The 16,203-nt window shown below is 40.2% G+C and overlaps 1 protein-coding gene across 1 annotated transcript in view; it reads left to right on the plus strand.

Moving 5' to 3' along the window:
- NCKIPSD (NCK interacting protein with SH3 domain) overlaps positions 1-16,203 on the plus strand; it is a 113,437-nt gene that overhangs the window by 69,458 nt on the left and 27,776 nt on the right. Inside the window, exon 5 of the mRNA XM_081939876.1 lies at positions 6,426-7,024. Coding sequence (XP_081796002.1) covers positions 6,426-7,024 — 599 coding nt within the window. The remainder of the gene's footprint in view (positions 1-6,425; positions 7,025-16,203) is intronic.

Raw genomic sequence — 16,203 nt, forward strand, 5'->3', positions numbered from 1 at the left:
TGGCAGGAAATGGAGCTTCATTAGAAATGGGCCACCTGTGGTCCTTCAGAGGCTACTGAACTCCAGCCGAAGGGTTCACAGTTCTTAAAATTTGTACTTTTCAAAAATAGCACATGCAGAGTGGAGTTTTTTGGGAATTACAATTGTTCTAATTAAATTCAATTGCAGTCTGATCAGTAATATGTACTTAGGCATATATATTTTTTCTTGAATTTAGTCCAACCTGTTTCCAAATAAACTCAGGCTGTCAGGCTGAAGCTTCCATTTTATTTTGTACATTTGCTCATCAGCTGAAACATCTAAACTTTTCTTCTGGAAATTGAAATTCCTATTTACATGCACAACCTAATAATGCACTCCTGAAATTTGTTTTCACCATCCAAAACTGGTCACAGCATATCTAGGAGCAAGTTTCTGAGAGGAAATGTCTTTAAAAACACGTTTTTCTATTTCCTCTTCAAAGATAAATGATAGAAGGAACTGCTGCTGTTCCAACTTTCAATTAATGTGGCCTTCTGGCACACAGGAGAAAGCCAATAGGAAAAAAGCCCACAGCATCAAACTACCACAGATGAGGAACTTGGTACAGATGCTTGTATGATTTCATCTGAGGTGAATCATCCATATTCTTGTATGAAATTAAAAGTACAGGGTTAGGAACACACAATAGCTTGCAAATTTGGCCAAACCATTCTAGTCAGGTCATGGTTCAAGTGGACTGAAACTCGGAATGTTTTGATTATTCTGGATTTCCGTTAAGGCAGAGTCCATAACGATCTTGCAAGGACAGTGATACAAAGGTGTTAGATCTTAATGCACCAGTGGTTCTCAACCTTCCCAATGCCACGACCCTTTAATACAGTTCCTCATGTTGCGGTAACCCTCAACCATAAAATTGGTGTCTCGGTTCTTAAGACCATCAAAAATATGTGTTTTCCGACGGTCTTAGGCGACCCCTGTGAAAGGGTCGTTCGGCCCCCAAAGGGGTCCCGACCCCACAGGTTGAGAACCACTGTAATACACTTTCTCCCAGTTCCTATGCAGTCCCATGCCAACCATCTTTCTTCCCCTTGCCTATCCTTTGTCACCCTGAATTCTTGCAACCATTCATTTAGTGACTGGTCAAAGTTGCAGCTTCACTGAAAAAAGCAACTGATGACTGTTTTTCACACACATGACTGTTGCAGCATCCCCGCTGTTATGTGATCAAAGTTCAAACACTTGGCAACTGACTCATATTTATGACAGTTGAAGTATGCAGGGGTCATGTGATCACTTTTTGTCACCTTCTGACAGTCCATGGGGAAGCCAGATTCACTTAGCAATCATGTTACTAACTTAGCTGCACTGATTCACATAACAACTATGGCAAGAAAGGTCATTAAATGGGGCAAAATTCACTTAACAACAGTCTTGCTAAGCAATCGAATTTTGGGGCTCAATTGTGGTTGTAAGTCGAGGACTACTTGTATACCCAACCCCCCTACCCACCCAATCTTCCCTGGGCATTCCTTCTGCTAATCTTCCCTTATGTTTCACTCTCACTATCTCCAACCATGGGACATCTCTGCCAAATATACTATACATGGTTCGGTCCATGCCTGGAAAAACCGTGTCTTATTTTGTTCTGGGTAGAGATCATTCAAAATTGTCTGTGTTTAACCACTGTATTTTGGGACTGAACAAAGTAGGAAGAGAATGTTCCATAGTACTATTTATTTATTTAGTCCTTCCATGCAGAAAACCAGATTACAGGTAGAGATTTCCAGTGTTCTCTTTAAAATAGATGGGAAAATGAAAAGGCCGTTTTCTGAAGCTCAGAAACTGCCGTCTTTATACTTTACTTTATTCTACTCTATACTTTAAGCACCAAAAAACAAGAGTGGTCTAGGTGAGCATAGGCAGTCAATTGGAACTGTTTGGTACATTTAGAGTTTTGAGGACATGTGCCTGACTCTCTTGCAAATGGCTACTGGGGGTAGAGAATTCCTATTTAGAAAAATGTTGCCTTGGTGTAAAGGGACACTCGTAAAACATCCTTTTACCAATAGGTAAATTGCTTCCAGCCACCTCTTTCCCTGTATCTTTTCTTCCTCATAATCTATGCCCAGCTAATTTTGGGGCTGGTGGTGAGGGGGTTTATATTAGACTATAAAGATCCTGAGGTAATTTGAATAAAGATGATGCTAGGGACTGGTATTTTGATTTGGAGAAGCCAATTTCCCATTTAACATTTCCTTCTTATTAAAAATAAAAATTATGTGGACAGGGAGCCCAGGAAAGGGACAAGGAAAATCTCCAGGGATTGCTATTCATTTGTGCCCTAAAGGCCTCATTGTATATGGCTTTGTTAAAATGCTTCCCTTCAGTCCACGTACTGGCAGAAAAGCATGCTGGTATATAAATTATGCTGCCCTGATTTACCAAGTCCTGTTCTCTCTCAATGACGCAGTTGGGAAAATAGTAGATTGCCACTTGAAACCCATTTTTGACAGAATCAATGGAACACTTGCAATACACTCATTGGTGGGAGAATCCTTCTCTGTTTTCAGCTTAAATTGATTTGTGAAGTTCAGGAATAGTACTGTCAGGGTTCCAAATAGCATCCAAAAGTAAATCAGAGTCCAAGGCAAAGTATTGCTCAAAGTTCCAATTTATTAAGAGAGCCATGTTGGCACATCTGGAATTCATACCTGAATCTGAAGGCTTCCCGGTTTTCCCGCCCAGTTGAAGTTCAAGATCTTACCCCCACACCCACAAGTCCAAGGATGACCTTGGCTTTCTAGAAAGAATTTTGTTATGGCTACATATCATCTACTATATTTTTCAGAGTATAAGACGCACCCTTTTCCCTCCAAAAAGAGGCTGAAAATCTGGGTGCATCTTATACACTGAATATAGCATTTTTTGTCTCCCGAAATCCAGCCCCTTCACCAACATGGCTGTTCATAGCTTTTAGGAGGCTTTCAGAGAGCTCCTGGGAGCTGGGGAGGGCAGAGGTGAGCAAAAATGGGCCGTTTTTTGCTCAATTTTGCCCCCCCCCAGCCCCCAGGAGCACTCTATAAGCCTCCTAAATACTATCCATGCCCTTTTTTGACAGAAAATGAGCCTGTTTTCATGAAAAATGGGCTGGTTTTACTCATTTTTGCCCACCCCCACCCCTCAGGAGCACTCTACAAGCCTCCTAAAGGCTATTCATGCCCTTTTTTGACCAAAAACGGGCCCATTTTAGCGAAAAGCAGGCCTTTTTGGGAGGTTTGCAGAGTGCAAAAACTTGTTTTTTTAATTTGCCTCTTCAAAACCTTGGTGCGTCTTATATTCCAGTGCATTTTATACTCTAGTGCGTCTTATACGCTGAAAAATAGGGTAACTCCGTACCATCCCCCTTCCCATTTTCCCACAATAGAAAATGCATAGTAGAATAATAGAAAGTGTGGCAGGCCTGAGATCCACGAGAAAATATGGCTGCAGGCCTAACAAGTACATGATCAGAGTTCTACCCCTTTTTTAAAAAAAAAACATGCTGAGTGCTTATTCAAAAGCTTGCTAAATCCATGTATATTAGATACCTGTAAGATCTGGCATGTGCTTCAGAACAGACTGGTAAGTTTGTTCTTGAACAGATTCTTCTGCAGAAGCCGCATGTGTGAGGGCAGGGGGAGTGCGGGTAGTGGTGGTGGTGGTTGCGCACGCATTGCATTTTGGGTGTGGGCAAACATGCACGTGCGCACAGGATGACAAAAAGGTTAGGCATTACTGCCATAGAGAATAGTGCCGGGATGGCGAACCTATGGCACATGTGCCACAGGTGGCAAGCGGAGCCATTTTTCAGCGCACACGAGGTGTTGCCCTGTCAGCAGGCCAGTGCGCATGTACGTGTTGGCCAGCTGAGTTCAGCCTTTTTTAAAGCCATTTTTCGCCCTCCCCAGGCTGCAGAGGCTTTATAGGGCCTGGGGAGGGTGGAAACAGCCTCCCCCACCCCCACCCCAGAGGCCTCCGAAGCCTTCAGGAATTTTCCTAAAGCCTCCGGAGTGCAAAACCCAGCCCTACAGGCAAACCGGAATTTCAGAAACTGAGGGTTTAATCCCTCCGGAGCCTTCAGGGGCCTTCCAGAGGCTTCCCTGAAGGCTCCGAAGGACAAAAAACAACCCAACGGACAAACCAGAAGTCACTTCCGGTTTGCTCATAGAGCTGTTTTCAGCCCTTCGGAGCCTTCAGGGAAGCCTCCTGAAGGTTCTGGAGGATGAAAAACGACCCTACGAGCAAACCAGAAGTCCGTTTCTGAAATTCCTGTTTGTCCGTAGGGCTGGTTTTTTGCACTCCGCTTTAGGGAAGTTCCTGAAGGCTCTGGAGGGCCTCCGGGTGGGGGCAAGGGAGGCTGTTTCCGCCCTCCCCAGGCTCTATAAAGCCTCTGGAGCCTGGGGAGGGCAAAGAAAGCATGCAAGAAATGGGGGGCCGCGCCTTTCATGCATGCATGCGCGCTGGGGTGTGTCACACATTGCATTATGGGTGCGGCACGCCCACGCACGCCCCCCCTGCGCTCCCTCCGCTTATGGCACGCGAGCCAAAAAAGGTTCGCCGTCGTTGGTATAGTGCCTACATCTGGAGAGCAGGGGATATTCCCGCATCTGCCAAAAGTAGATAATAGAAACTGAGTAGATCTTGTCCACATCATTCACCTTATGGACAAGCTGTCCTGCATCATGTTCACAATAAAAACTGAATTGGGGGAAGATGGAACACACTAATGTTGGATCAGCTAAATAAAAGCAGCCTTTGGTTTAGGATGAGATTCAGACAATGTGTTCAGGATTTGTCATATAAACAGGTATTGTACAGGGGCACATTTATGTTGCAGGCAGGAGAACATGAGAATGAATCCAGAGTTAATCAAGTGTTAGAATCAGTATCGTTGGCATTTGAATGGAGAGGGATGTTCTTTTTTCTTCTGCAGATAAACAAACTATCTTTTTTGCTGCCTCAAATAATCTCCCTTGTCGTAACTATGAAAGACGGGCTGAGAGGAACTGAGTGTTTGGTGGGATGGGAAGATAAGGAATAAAACACAGGAAACACAGACAGAATCTTAAATAAGGCAGTTCAGCATTTAGATTGTTTTCACATATAAGTATTGCTTGCTTAGAGTTTGGCAAGTATGGCAATTTATTGTTACAAAATAAAATAAGAAAGCTATATTCTTCAAGTTGGCTGAGAGAAATAGATTGTACAAGTCTGATTCATTAACTTTTGATTTATTAAGCACACTGTCCATGCACTGGAAAAGTCCTCACTAATTAATTCCATTCCTTAACAATGCTGGCCATGTAAATGTAAACATTTAGAGCTCAAGGAAAGAGAAGAATGGATTCGGTGTAGTATTGACAGTTGTGGCTCAGTAATAATGGAGAAGGATCTGGGAAGCCTGGAAAATGTCATTCCCTCCTGTTTAATGGTGAGCAGAAATGACCTTAGGAGAATATTGACTCCTCTTCCAAAGAGACACAGCCAAGGGAAGGTCACACTTGCAGGATTCCATTAATGTAACTTTATGATAAAGTAAAGTTAGCTTGTCCAGCTGTGCTTCCTGTCTGGTCTACCTCAAAGGACTGACAGCCAGATCTTTATGAAGCTCTTCCCAGATGTATTCTGTGGTTAGTCTTTGCAACAATCATTGATGTAGCCAAAGTTCACTTTTCTTGTTGAAAATGCACTGGTTGGCTAACTGGACTATGCAATTAAAACAATACAACAAGTCAGCATGAGTTTATGTTTCAGTTACATTCACAAGACATCTCATCTGTACTTGATCCCCTAGTGCTGAAGAATTTGGAGTTACAATTTCTCTCTCCTGGGACTAAATGGGTCATCAGCATCTGGGCCATAGGTGCCAGGGAAAATGTGGATTTCAAGTCTTAAGGTCATGTGAGTGAGGAAGAGGAGCCAATTGTTTTCAGCCAGATGTGAACCTCTGCTTTTAGGCAAGCGGTGTACTATTTTCTTCCGTGCTCCATGAAAGCAGTTGCATAAAGAATCAAGTTTTTTTTTTTTTAGCAATAGGCTTCTTTTCTCTCTTTGTATGTCAAATAAATGATGCATTACTCAAAAACAACATCTGCATGCATAGAATGAAAAGTATTATCTAAAAAAACTCCACTCCTGCATGGATACGTTCCTATAAAAACACAAAAACACTTTTTGGTAGAATAGATGTCTCCCTTAACTACAAAAAGATTGGCTATCAGGAATACTCAAGAGACAGTTAATACAATTTTGCTTTGAGATAAATGAACCAAGAAAAGTATTTTAACTACTCTGAAAGCTTCCACAATAAGATTCTTAATGAACACTTCTCTTGCAGGTTTTTTTTTTGCCACTCTTTTTTTCTTTGTTTTTGTTGCTAAGATGTGTCAATTGTTTCCTTTCAGATGCAGTTGGAATCATTTCTGGGTCAGTTTCTAGCGCCTCTACTGAAAGCACAACTTCACTGGATACCTTGTACACAGGTTCAACCGAGTCAGGTCTCCCTACTGCTACACCCAGCCCCAACAACACCCCTCCCCCTGTTCCTAGCAGAGGGGCCCTCACCATGGCATCCTCTAGCTTAGATATTAGTCCTGTAATGCAAAGAAAGCATGGGAGTGCCAGCAAATCCCCCCAAACCAAAAGGGCTGCTCCACAACCCCCTGCCCAAATGGAGGTTCCTGATGCAGGTGGCGAAAAGACCTTAGAAGCAAAGAAGACCACACCAGCCACATCTGCAGGGGTAGAGAACTTTGATTCTCTTTGCCTGGAAGACGACAAGGCAGCCGATACAGAGGAGGTGGAGCAAGAATCCTCTGGTCTAGTAACCACCGTGCCAAAGACGATAGGGGCTGAGTTGATTGAGTTGATCCGCAGGAACACAAATCTCAGCTATGAGCTTTCCAGAGTTGCCATAGGGGTAGTAATTGGGCATATTCAGACTTCTGTTCCAGCCCTCAATAGCATCATGGAGCAGATTCTCATCTCACTGGTGGAAAGCAAGGTAGGGGAGATGTTTCTTTTCACCTCCATAGAATATATATTAAGGCAGCATTCCCCAACCTTTCCAGGGGGACAGAGGGGATGGTTCCAAGTGAGTGGCGGGCGAGTATGCACACATGCCCATACACACACACACACACACACACACACACACACCACTCACACAAATGGAGCTGTGCATGTGCATGTGCTCGGCCGCCGCTTCCATGGCCCAATTAAAATTTTGAATTGTAAGACAAGTCATAAACTGAGATGGGGGGCTGTAGAAATTGAATGTATGTATAAATAAAGCAGCACCAACTTGGATGATTTAGGAATTGTTCTGCAACTTGGAAAGAGATACAAATGTGTTGCTTAGGGGGGGGGGGACCTGGAAAATACGATATTGTAGACCTCGAAAATATGGCCCCTGATATGTAGCTTTCTGCTTTCTTTGTATGCTCACTATTATCCTAAAGAAAGAAAAGGCATTTTTCCTAGCATAAGGAATATTTGGGTGACCTTAATATGTAAATCCATATTATAGTCTAGAGAAAGTTTCTGTTTGTTTTGCTTTCCTCAGCTGGTATGAAATGAGCTGAAAAAGATTGTCACTAAATGGTTTGGGGAAGAGAAAAGGTACCTTTAAGGTTTTGGTTTTGCAGGAAGAGGAACAAGGAAGTGATAATAAAAGAAGATCTTCAGCGCTTAAGGGGATTGTGGAGACCGTTAATTCACTATATCAGACATTATATAGTGCCTATAATCTCTGTGAAGCTTTATATGTCAAGGCTGTATCAAAAATGGAGACACTCCTTTCTTTAGCCAACACTCGGCCTCCCATCTGGCCAACTCAGTAGAAATGACAGGGCCTTTACGCCTTTAGTTGTTATGGTTTTCATTTATGTTCGAATAAAAATGTTGCTCTACTTTACATTGAATTCAGGCTCAATCCTGGATTATGTACATGGTTTGCAATAGTGGCGAATATGGTTTTGTATATGGTGCTGTTCTAAGTTGCCTGTAGAAGCACAGTAGTTACCATACTATGAGATCTCTTTCATAATTGCATCATTGATCAGGGCTTAGCAGTGTTGTATGATCACAAAGGTTTCAGTGGTGCCAGTTCATAGTCAGGAAGATCCTCTGATTTTTAAATAGCAAATAGAAAACAAGATTTGAATGAAGCAAACTTTTGAGATTGGCCAGAGGATTTTTATTTTTTTTACACATTCATGCAATGTGTGGATAGTCATCCTGGAATACTTTTTCCTTACAGGTAAGTTAAATCTGTCCCTGGGCAGAATGGAAGCCAAAATGTATCTAATCTTTTTTTTTCCCCAAATGAAATAAGAGATCACCATTGATTAAAGCTTTTCTCTGCTCTGAACTAAATCTCTCACCTTATGTTGGAGAATCATATTATATTCTTTAATTACTTATATCCCTTTATTCTGTCCTCCTACTTTAAATTAAAAGTCAAAGCACTACTTTACTAAATCAATTTTAAAATCCATTACTACAGACTTATTCCCAGTGTGCTCTTTTGAAGGATGAATTGCTCGAGATTTGCCTGGTGGTTCTGTGCATGCATTAGAAAGATAAAAGGGGACAAAATACATTCCAATCTCTAATGCTGTGTGTAGCCTGCTAGGGTACCCTAGCATACATTCTGTAGTGGAATTATTGCTTCTACTTCTCTGATTTACATACATTACCTTAAATGCAGCAGGGATAGAGATGAGCTAGCCAAGATAGTTCGAGATCATTCTTAATGTATGGCAAGAATATAGGGACAAAATTCCAGCTTTCTCCAGTGTTTTGGGCTTCTATTTATCTCCTTCATTGATTTTTACAGTAACATTTTAGTTCAAGCGGCTGATGTAAGGCGAATAGCATTCCACATTATGACCAGGGGCTAAAAGTCTAGTAACATGTGGAATAAATTATTGGGGTCGTAAAGCCATGGAACAGGTGTCATTGTGTGCCTGTCCTCCTGCTGCCACACATTTCATATTAACATAGAAATATGGCAGATAGGTAAGCAGGCATCTCTCATCAGCCAATAGCTAAACATAGTACCAGGGTGCATCCATCCCTCATTTAAATTATCCCTTTTACAGCTGCATGCAATACTTAGCATTGGTGTGTACTGTATCTAATACATATTTGGAAGTAAGATGGAAATGTATATACAGAAACTAGTATTTGTTGAATGTTTGAATGGAGTTTGAAATGTTCACCTCTCAATTTCATGTTAATCCTTTTGCCTCCTCTTTCCTAAGTTTGGTCATTTGTTCCTCTGTGTAATTCCAACAGTCCCTTTGCTTGCAGTGTCTGTTGCCTTCTTCATCTCAGAAAAGTTGGTTGCTATCCAGACTGGCATGGAAGGCAGAGCCAAGATTTGACTTAAGCCCAGTAGACTTTGCTTTCCTTTAACATTTGGAATTTACTTGCTATGATCTCAGCAGGGGAATAAATTATGCAGAAGTTGCATCAAAACTCTCCTTTGAGAAAGTCTTTAATGTTCTATTTCTATGCAATATATAGATTTATGAGTTTGGTGTGGAGCTGAATGGAAAGTCATAATAATACAGTGTAGGCAGACTTTCCTTATTATAGGTTATGCACTATTCTGTGCACATGAAATATTCCTGCTAGAATGCTTTTGAGCATCACTGCCTGCTTGGAAGGAAAACAAACAGACCTGGAACTGAACAAGTAACATGTTAAGATGTACCTGTTACAGGTTGCCACTCTAAATAAGGATGGTTGTCAGGGCTGCCACATTTGAAACAGAAGCACTAAACATTTGGGCTTAGTAATCATTAATACCCAATTGAACTTCTCTTACCTACAGATACTTTGTCGTTCAAGGAAGAGGGGGGGGGGGGCTGTGTATTTGTAAGTCATAGATATAGGATTACAATGAACCAAGAGTGATTATTGCCCAATAAACCTGGGGAAAAGTTTGATTGCTAGTCCCAAAGATGGTAGAAATGCTTGAAAATCAAGAAAGCATAGTAAGGTAGCAAAATAGTAGCAGACAAGGAGGGTCTCATTCTTTCAAATTCTGCTGCTTTCTGCAAGCATTTCAATGGTGGGATTCAAAATTTTTTATTACCGGTTCTGTGGGCGTGGCTTGGTTGGCGTGGTGTGGCACTCCAGGGGAAGGTTAATACAAAATCCCCATTTCCTCCTGATCAGCTGGGACCTGGGAGACAGAGAATAGATGGGGGTGGGGCCAGTCAGAGGTGATATTTACTGGTTCTCCGAACTACTCAAAATTTCTACTATCGGTTCTCCGGAACTGGTCAGAACCTGCTGAATACCACCTCTGAAGCATTTGCAACATTGTTCTGTATAGCTGTCTGCTACTCAGTAATAGTTGTAATTCCAGAGGTAGATGAGAAACATCCTGTAATTACTCCGTCCTGTTTGCATAAAATTTTCAAAGAAATGACCTTAGAGAGAAGCTCAGTAAATTAAGCATCTGGCTATCTGTTTTGGCACTGTTAAACTATGCTACAGGCTTGAGGTTGGAATGAGATGAAGACACTTTTTCTTACTTTAATCATACACATTGGTAATGTGGGGTGTCAGCAGAGAGGGAGAAAGAAGTAAATTATATGCTGCCCATTCTTAATTCCTCTTGTTGGAAGTGACTCCAGTTGTTGTATGTACCTTCCTAAATCGTTGTAAATGGATGCTCGTGTTTAAAATGGTCCTTAGCCTTCTGGAATGATGTGGAAGAAGATCGGGAAAAACATGTAGAAAAACTTCTGCAGGAATACAGCCAACTTGGCACAATGGAAGAAGCATTCCATCTGTTAGTACTGAAAATGAAGAGAGAACGTTCCCTAAATAATCATATTTTCAGGGGGAATAAATAAGATGGATTGTTTCCAGTATATTGTTTTCCCCTCCAAATGAAAAATGTCATACCCAAAATTGCTGAAGACAGATCTTGGTTTTACCTGTTATTATGGTTTGTCGCACAGTCAGCCAGATGTTCACACTGGATTTGGCATTTTTGTCCACCTATTGACTCCTTTCCAAGCACCTGGGATAGGCAGATGTGAATGTTTGATGGTGTTAGAGGTATTGTTTCCAGTAAAGCTACCTGTAATTGATTGATGGTGAATTTGTCAATGCCAATGATGTTCAAGTTGTTTCGGGATTGCACCCAAGTCAAGCTGCCTATTACTATTGGTACTACCTTTGCTTTATTTTGCCACAGTTCTATTTCTATTTGCAGGTTGTTTTATTCTGTTATCTTCTCCAGTCCTCTATCCAGACTTTTTTGTCATTCTTATAGACAGTTATTAAGTCTTGTGTGGCAGGGGCGTGTCTGTTTGAAGTCTAAAACCACAGAACAATTTAGCTTTTCCTTTTCTATTGTGTGGTCCCACCAGTTCTTGCAAATGGTGTTTCTTGCAGATCTTCCAATGCACCATTGTTGCTACTTTGTCCTGCCCTTGTTTATAGTGCAATCTTGGTATAGGCTTGCCATCTGTTGCTGACTTCTCAATTCTGGCTTTGTGTGCATTTGTTCTTATGGCTTGGTCTTGTGCAGCCAGAATTAGCCCTTCTGTCTCGTTTTTCAACTTTCCTGCTATTAGCCATTACTGGGTCTTGTTATCATTTGCTTCTCCTGCTATTTTTTTTAATGTATTGGCCATATAATGCTTTTTCTTCCCATGTTTCCTTTCTGTTCTTCATTTGGTCTTTATTGTAGGCCAGTGTGGTCTCTCCAATACTCAGGAGGCTTTCCTGGTATACTAGTTTCAGTACATCTTCTTCACTATCCTCCTCTGGATATTTTTCCAATGCTCTTTTTTCTTCTTCAACCATCTGATATACTTGCAACATTCCACGTGCACCCATGTTTCTTGGTAAGAAGAGTCTGTCAACATTGCTGTGTGGATGAAGGGCATGATTCATTGTCATTATTTCTGTGTTCTTCCTATCCATGGCCTTTAGTTCAGCTTGAATCCAGCTGTGTATTGAATGACTGGAATATGCCAAGTAGATTCCATATCTACTGACTCCTGTTATTTCTAGGCATGTGATTATCCAATCATATGGCAGAGAGTCAAATGCCTTCCTGTAATCAATCCATGCTACATTCAAGTAGTAGTAGTAGTAGTAGTAGTAGTAGTAGTAGTAGTAGTAGTAATAGTAGTTATTAAAATATTTTCTCTAGGTAACTCATTATTACAAAATAACCCACCCCAAAGCAGATCTTTCAAATGTTGTGAAGTCTATTTTAGTTTGCTTGGTTGTTTGCTTGTATCCCAACTTTATTCTTACAATTAATTCAAGGCAACAAACATATCCAGCACACCTCTCTCCTTCCCCCCCCAACAACAACAACCCTTTGAGGTGGATTGGGCTGAGAGAGAGAGTGACAGGCCCAAAGCCATCCAGCTGGCTTTCATAGCTAAGGTGGGACTTGAATTTACGCCTCCTCCTTTCTAAAATTACAAAGCAATGAACCTTATTTATAATGCTATTCCAGGTTTTATTTTATTAATTAATTATAAATGCAGTTATTACATTCAAATTCATCTTTAATTCCCACTAAATAATCATCACCAGAACCTTACTCTAATTTTGATGCTGAACGTTTGATGACCACTTAAGGTTCATACATATTAAAAAAAAAAGATTTAAGGTTGATTTTAAAAGCACAACATATTTCTTTTAAAATATCCTAGTTTTCCTACTTTTTAAGTATTGCTGCTGGCAGACAGTTTTCAAATATCCTTTCTTACATTCCTAGAATTACTTGCAGGGATGCGTAAGATTGTACTTTCTGCAATACTCCTGGAAAATATTGGCTTTTATCATCTCTTGGGCTTCATATAGAGAGGAAGCATTTTCTGTGCCTCTTTAAACCATTTTATGTTTTTCCTGTTCTGACATATCTATTCTGTTCCCCAGGAATTCCAGCAATGTAGAAGTGGCAGAGAACGGTACTATAATTTTCCCCCTAGAAATGTCATCAAAGGAAGCTAACTGATAGTGAGAAATTAAAACATCCCAATTACATAATCTACTATGTGAGCCCACAACTGACTCTTTCATTGTTATGATTAGGGTTTAAAAGTGGTAGATATTTGCTTAATTTAAAGTTGGAGGAATATCTGCAAACACAACACAAGGTTCTTATATTAAATACCACAGGATGTCTTGAAAAGCTAAAAAGTATGTGAAGAATTATAGTCATGCCTCATTTGGGGGAGGTCCAGGGGCTGAGGCTCAGAAGTATTATTTCTCTGTGGTCAGGCAGACTCTCTGCAATTACCCCCTTTGGAAAGCGCTTTGGGCTTCAATTTTAGTCTCCTTACAGCAGGAGATGAAAATGGAGCTTTTCTGAAGGACATTTGGGATCTGATACTAAATGCTGCAGATAGATTTTGTGTTTGATTGGAAGTTTCTGTACTTTTGACCCACTGTCTGAGGGAAGAGTCCTTCAGATCGTGTAGAAAGCTATTAATATATAAAGCTAAAAGCAAAAGAATTTTTCTGATAATATATAAAATTCTTCTATTAAGAGAATTCCTGAAAATCATTTTTTTTAAAAAAACCAAAACAACTCTGGGACGATGTTTTGGAATTGAATCAAATGTATTTTATACGGCACACAATTATTTTGAAAACCTGTCACAGCAAATCATCAGAAATTGGCCATGAAGATAATCCTTCCCTTACATGAAATCAAAACTTTTTGTGATAGTGTTAGTGAGGTTATAAGCAAATTGGCAGGTTGTTATTATTTGGTGGCAGTGCACAAGTAATCATTCTTTTTGGAACAAACATCTGAAGAAATTGAGAAGCAGATTCATCTAGCAGTCCTTCACAATGAATCCTGCAGTTAGCTTATCATTCATTTTACCTAATGCATATAAATTGATGGAGTTGGAGAAATAAATTCAATTCCTGTAGGAAATATGTCAGTGATCGACTGTTATTTAAAAGTATGGTAAATTGCTCTGGCTGAAAAATTGCTACATGGCAGTTTGTAAAACTAACATCTGGCCATCATTCCTTAGCTATGTGTAAATGTTTTATATAGATGAATATATAAATAAAACATCAGTCTAGCATAAAAAGTGAATATGGATACTTTAAATGCTATTAGATTGAATCTTCATGTTGTACAATTCTATTTGGGTCTCTTTTCAGCAAGCCATGTGAAGGTTGATTATAAAAATCAAGGTTTGAAAAAGTCGAAGTATTTGGCATATGTTTTTATTTATAAATCAGGCTTAATTTAATACTCGTAATAATAGCAAATGGGGAAGGGGATGTTAAAGGAAATAAGCAAATATGATTATTAAGACTGAAAGCAGCAGGGTTTTTTCCTAGTAAATCAAAAGTAGGCTGATTTCAAGGTTGCAGAATATCTTATGTTTTGGAATCCATTATTCAAAGTATAGTGCGACAAGTGGCAAAAAAAATCTGATTTTTAGAAAAGAATTATTAGGCCAGCAATTATTTGAGGATTGGAATTAAATGGAACTAACTGCCCTTCTATGCAAGAACATCTCTAAATTGGTTATATTGAATATTAAGGGGGTTTTTTTCTCCCATTTCAGCAATATAATGTAGGATAATGGACTGGCTCCTTCCATTGCTGATATCGGAATACTGTAATGTTAACAGATTTAACATTAACATTAGTTTAAAAACTAACCAGGCTTGGACTTAATAGGATGGCAGAACTAACAGCAGTCACAGAACAACAGCAAATCCCAGATCTGTGGCCTAGATTGGGAAACACCTCAGAAGGTGACAGCCTCCATGTTATTTTCAAGAAAGTTACCAGGATATGTCCATGAAATCACCAGAAGTCAAACTCACCTTTATTATTCTGATTCTCAAAAAAGAGAGGCAAAAAGGCTTAGCAGGATTAACTACAAGTCAGTCAGAGATATACCTTCTACCCATCATAAACAGAGCCATTAAGAACCATAACCTATGACTTGTTCCTTATTAGAGTACAGGATTTAGACTTCGGGTGATGGTTTCCAAGACATTTATGGAAAACAGCAAGAATGTGTTACTCTTTCTGCTAAAAGATCATATTTTTATTAGGACGGGGTTAAACCGTGTAGGAGATAGCTGTTTATCCATTTTTATCCCAGATTTCTATCAGGAACTCAAGGTGGCATGCATAGCACTTCCTTCCCACCCCCCAAACATGAGGCATTATTTGTAATCAAGAAGCAAAACTCCTAACTTCTCTTAAGTAATGCCAGTGCTGATTCAGTTCAGCATCTGAAGTATAATGTCTCTTTCCTAACAAATGGAGGCGGTAGGAAGAAATATAGAGATAACAGTGTCTTGTTTACTTTGCATATTAAAATGACCAGAGTGATGGGAGGAAAGGGTTGTTATTATTATCTGTAAACCTATAAAAAAACCAGCATAATGTTTGCACCTTTATCTAGTTATATTTTCAGGCACTTTGTTATCACATTGTGCAAACTGAGAAAAATCAGTCTGGTGTTTAAAGCTTTATGGGAAAACAGGAAATATCCAAACTTGGGAAAAAGAGTTTCCAGGGTGATCTAATCACAAGAATTTAATAATGGGTTCACAATTCTTCTGCAATTGTGAATTCATTCGATTAATCGTGTTATAAATATAGCTGTAATTGCAAAATCCTATCAGTTTTAAGGTTTTTGAATTGCTATCTTTCTTGCAGGAATTACTGTGCAAAAAGGTATTTTAGGCTTATATTTTCACTACCTTGAGTGTAAAGTGCTTTTGTATGTAATACCTCAGGGGTGTCAAACTCAATTTCATTGAGGGCTGCACCAGAATTGTGTTTGACCTTGGGAGGCTGGGGTGAGTGTGACCAGGGTAGGCATGGCCAGCTTGATCTCACTCGTGTCGGGGGCGCCTGTGGTGGCCCGAGCACTCTGCCAGCGAAAATGAACCTTGGGTGGGTTGCAAGTTGTCCTCACAAGCTCCGTTTTTGCTGGCAGAAGCACCATGGGCTGGTCCTTCGCTGTTTCCTGGGTGGCAGGCCAGATCTAAGCACCCCGCAGGCAAGAGCCGGTCCCCGGGCCTTGAATTTGACACCCCTGTAATGATTTAACTAATTGTTAAACTTATTTGCTTTCTGTTTCCAAGCATCTGAGTAGAATAGGCATTTTTGTTTTCAGGATATTACTATAAATGATATTT

This window comes from Natrix helvetica, assembly GCF_964273705.1.
Source record: "Natrix helvetica genome assembly, chromosome: 1".
In the NCBI taxonomy this organism is placed as follows: Eukaryota; Metazoa; Chordata; class Lepidosauria; order Squamata; family Natricidae; genus Natrix; species Natrix helvetica.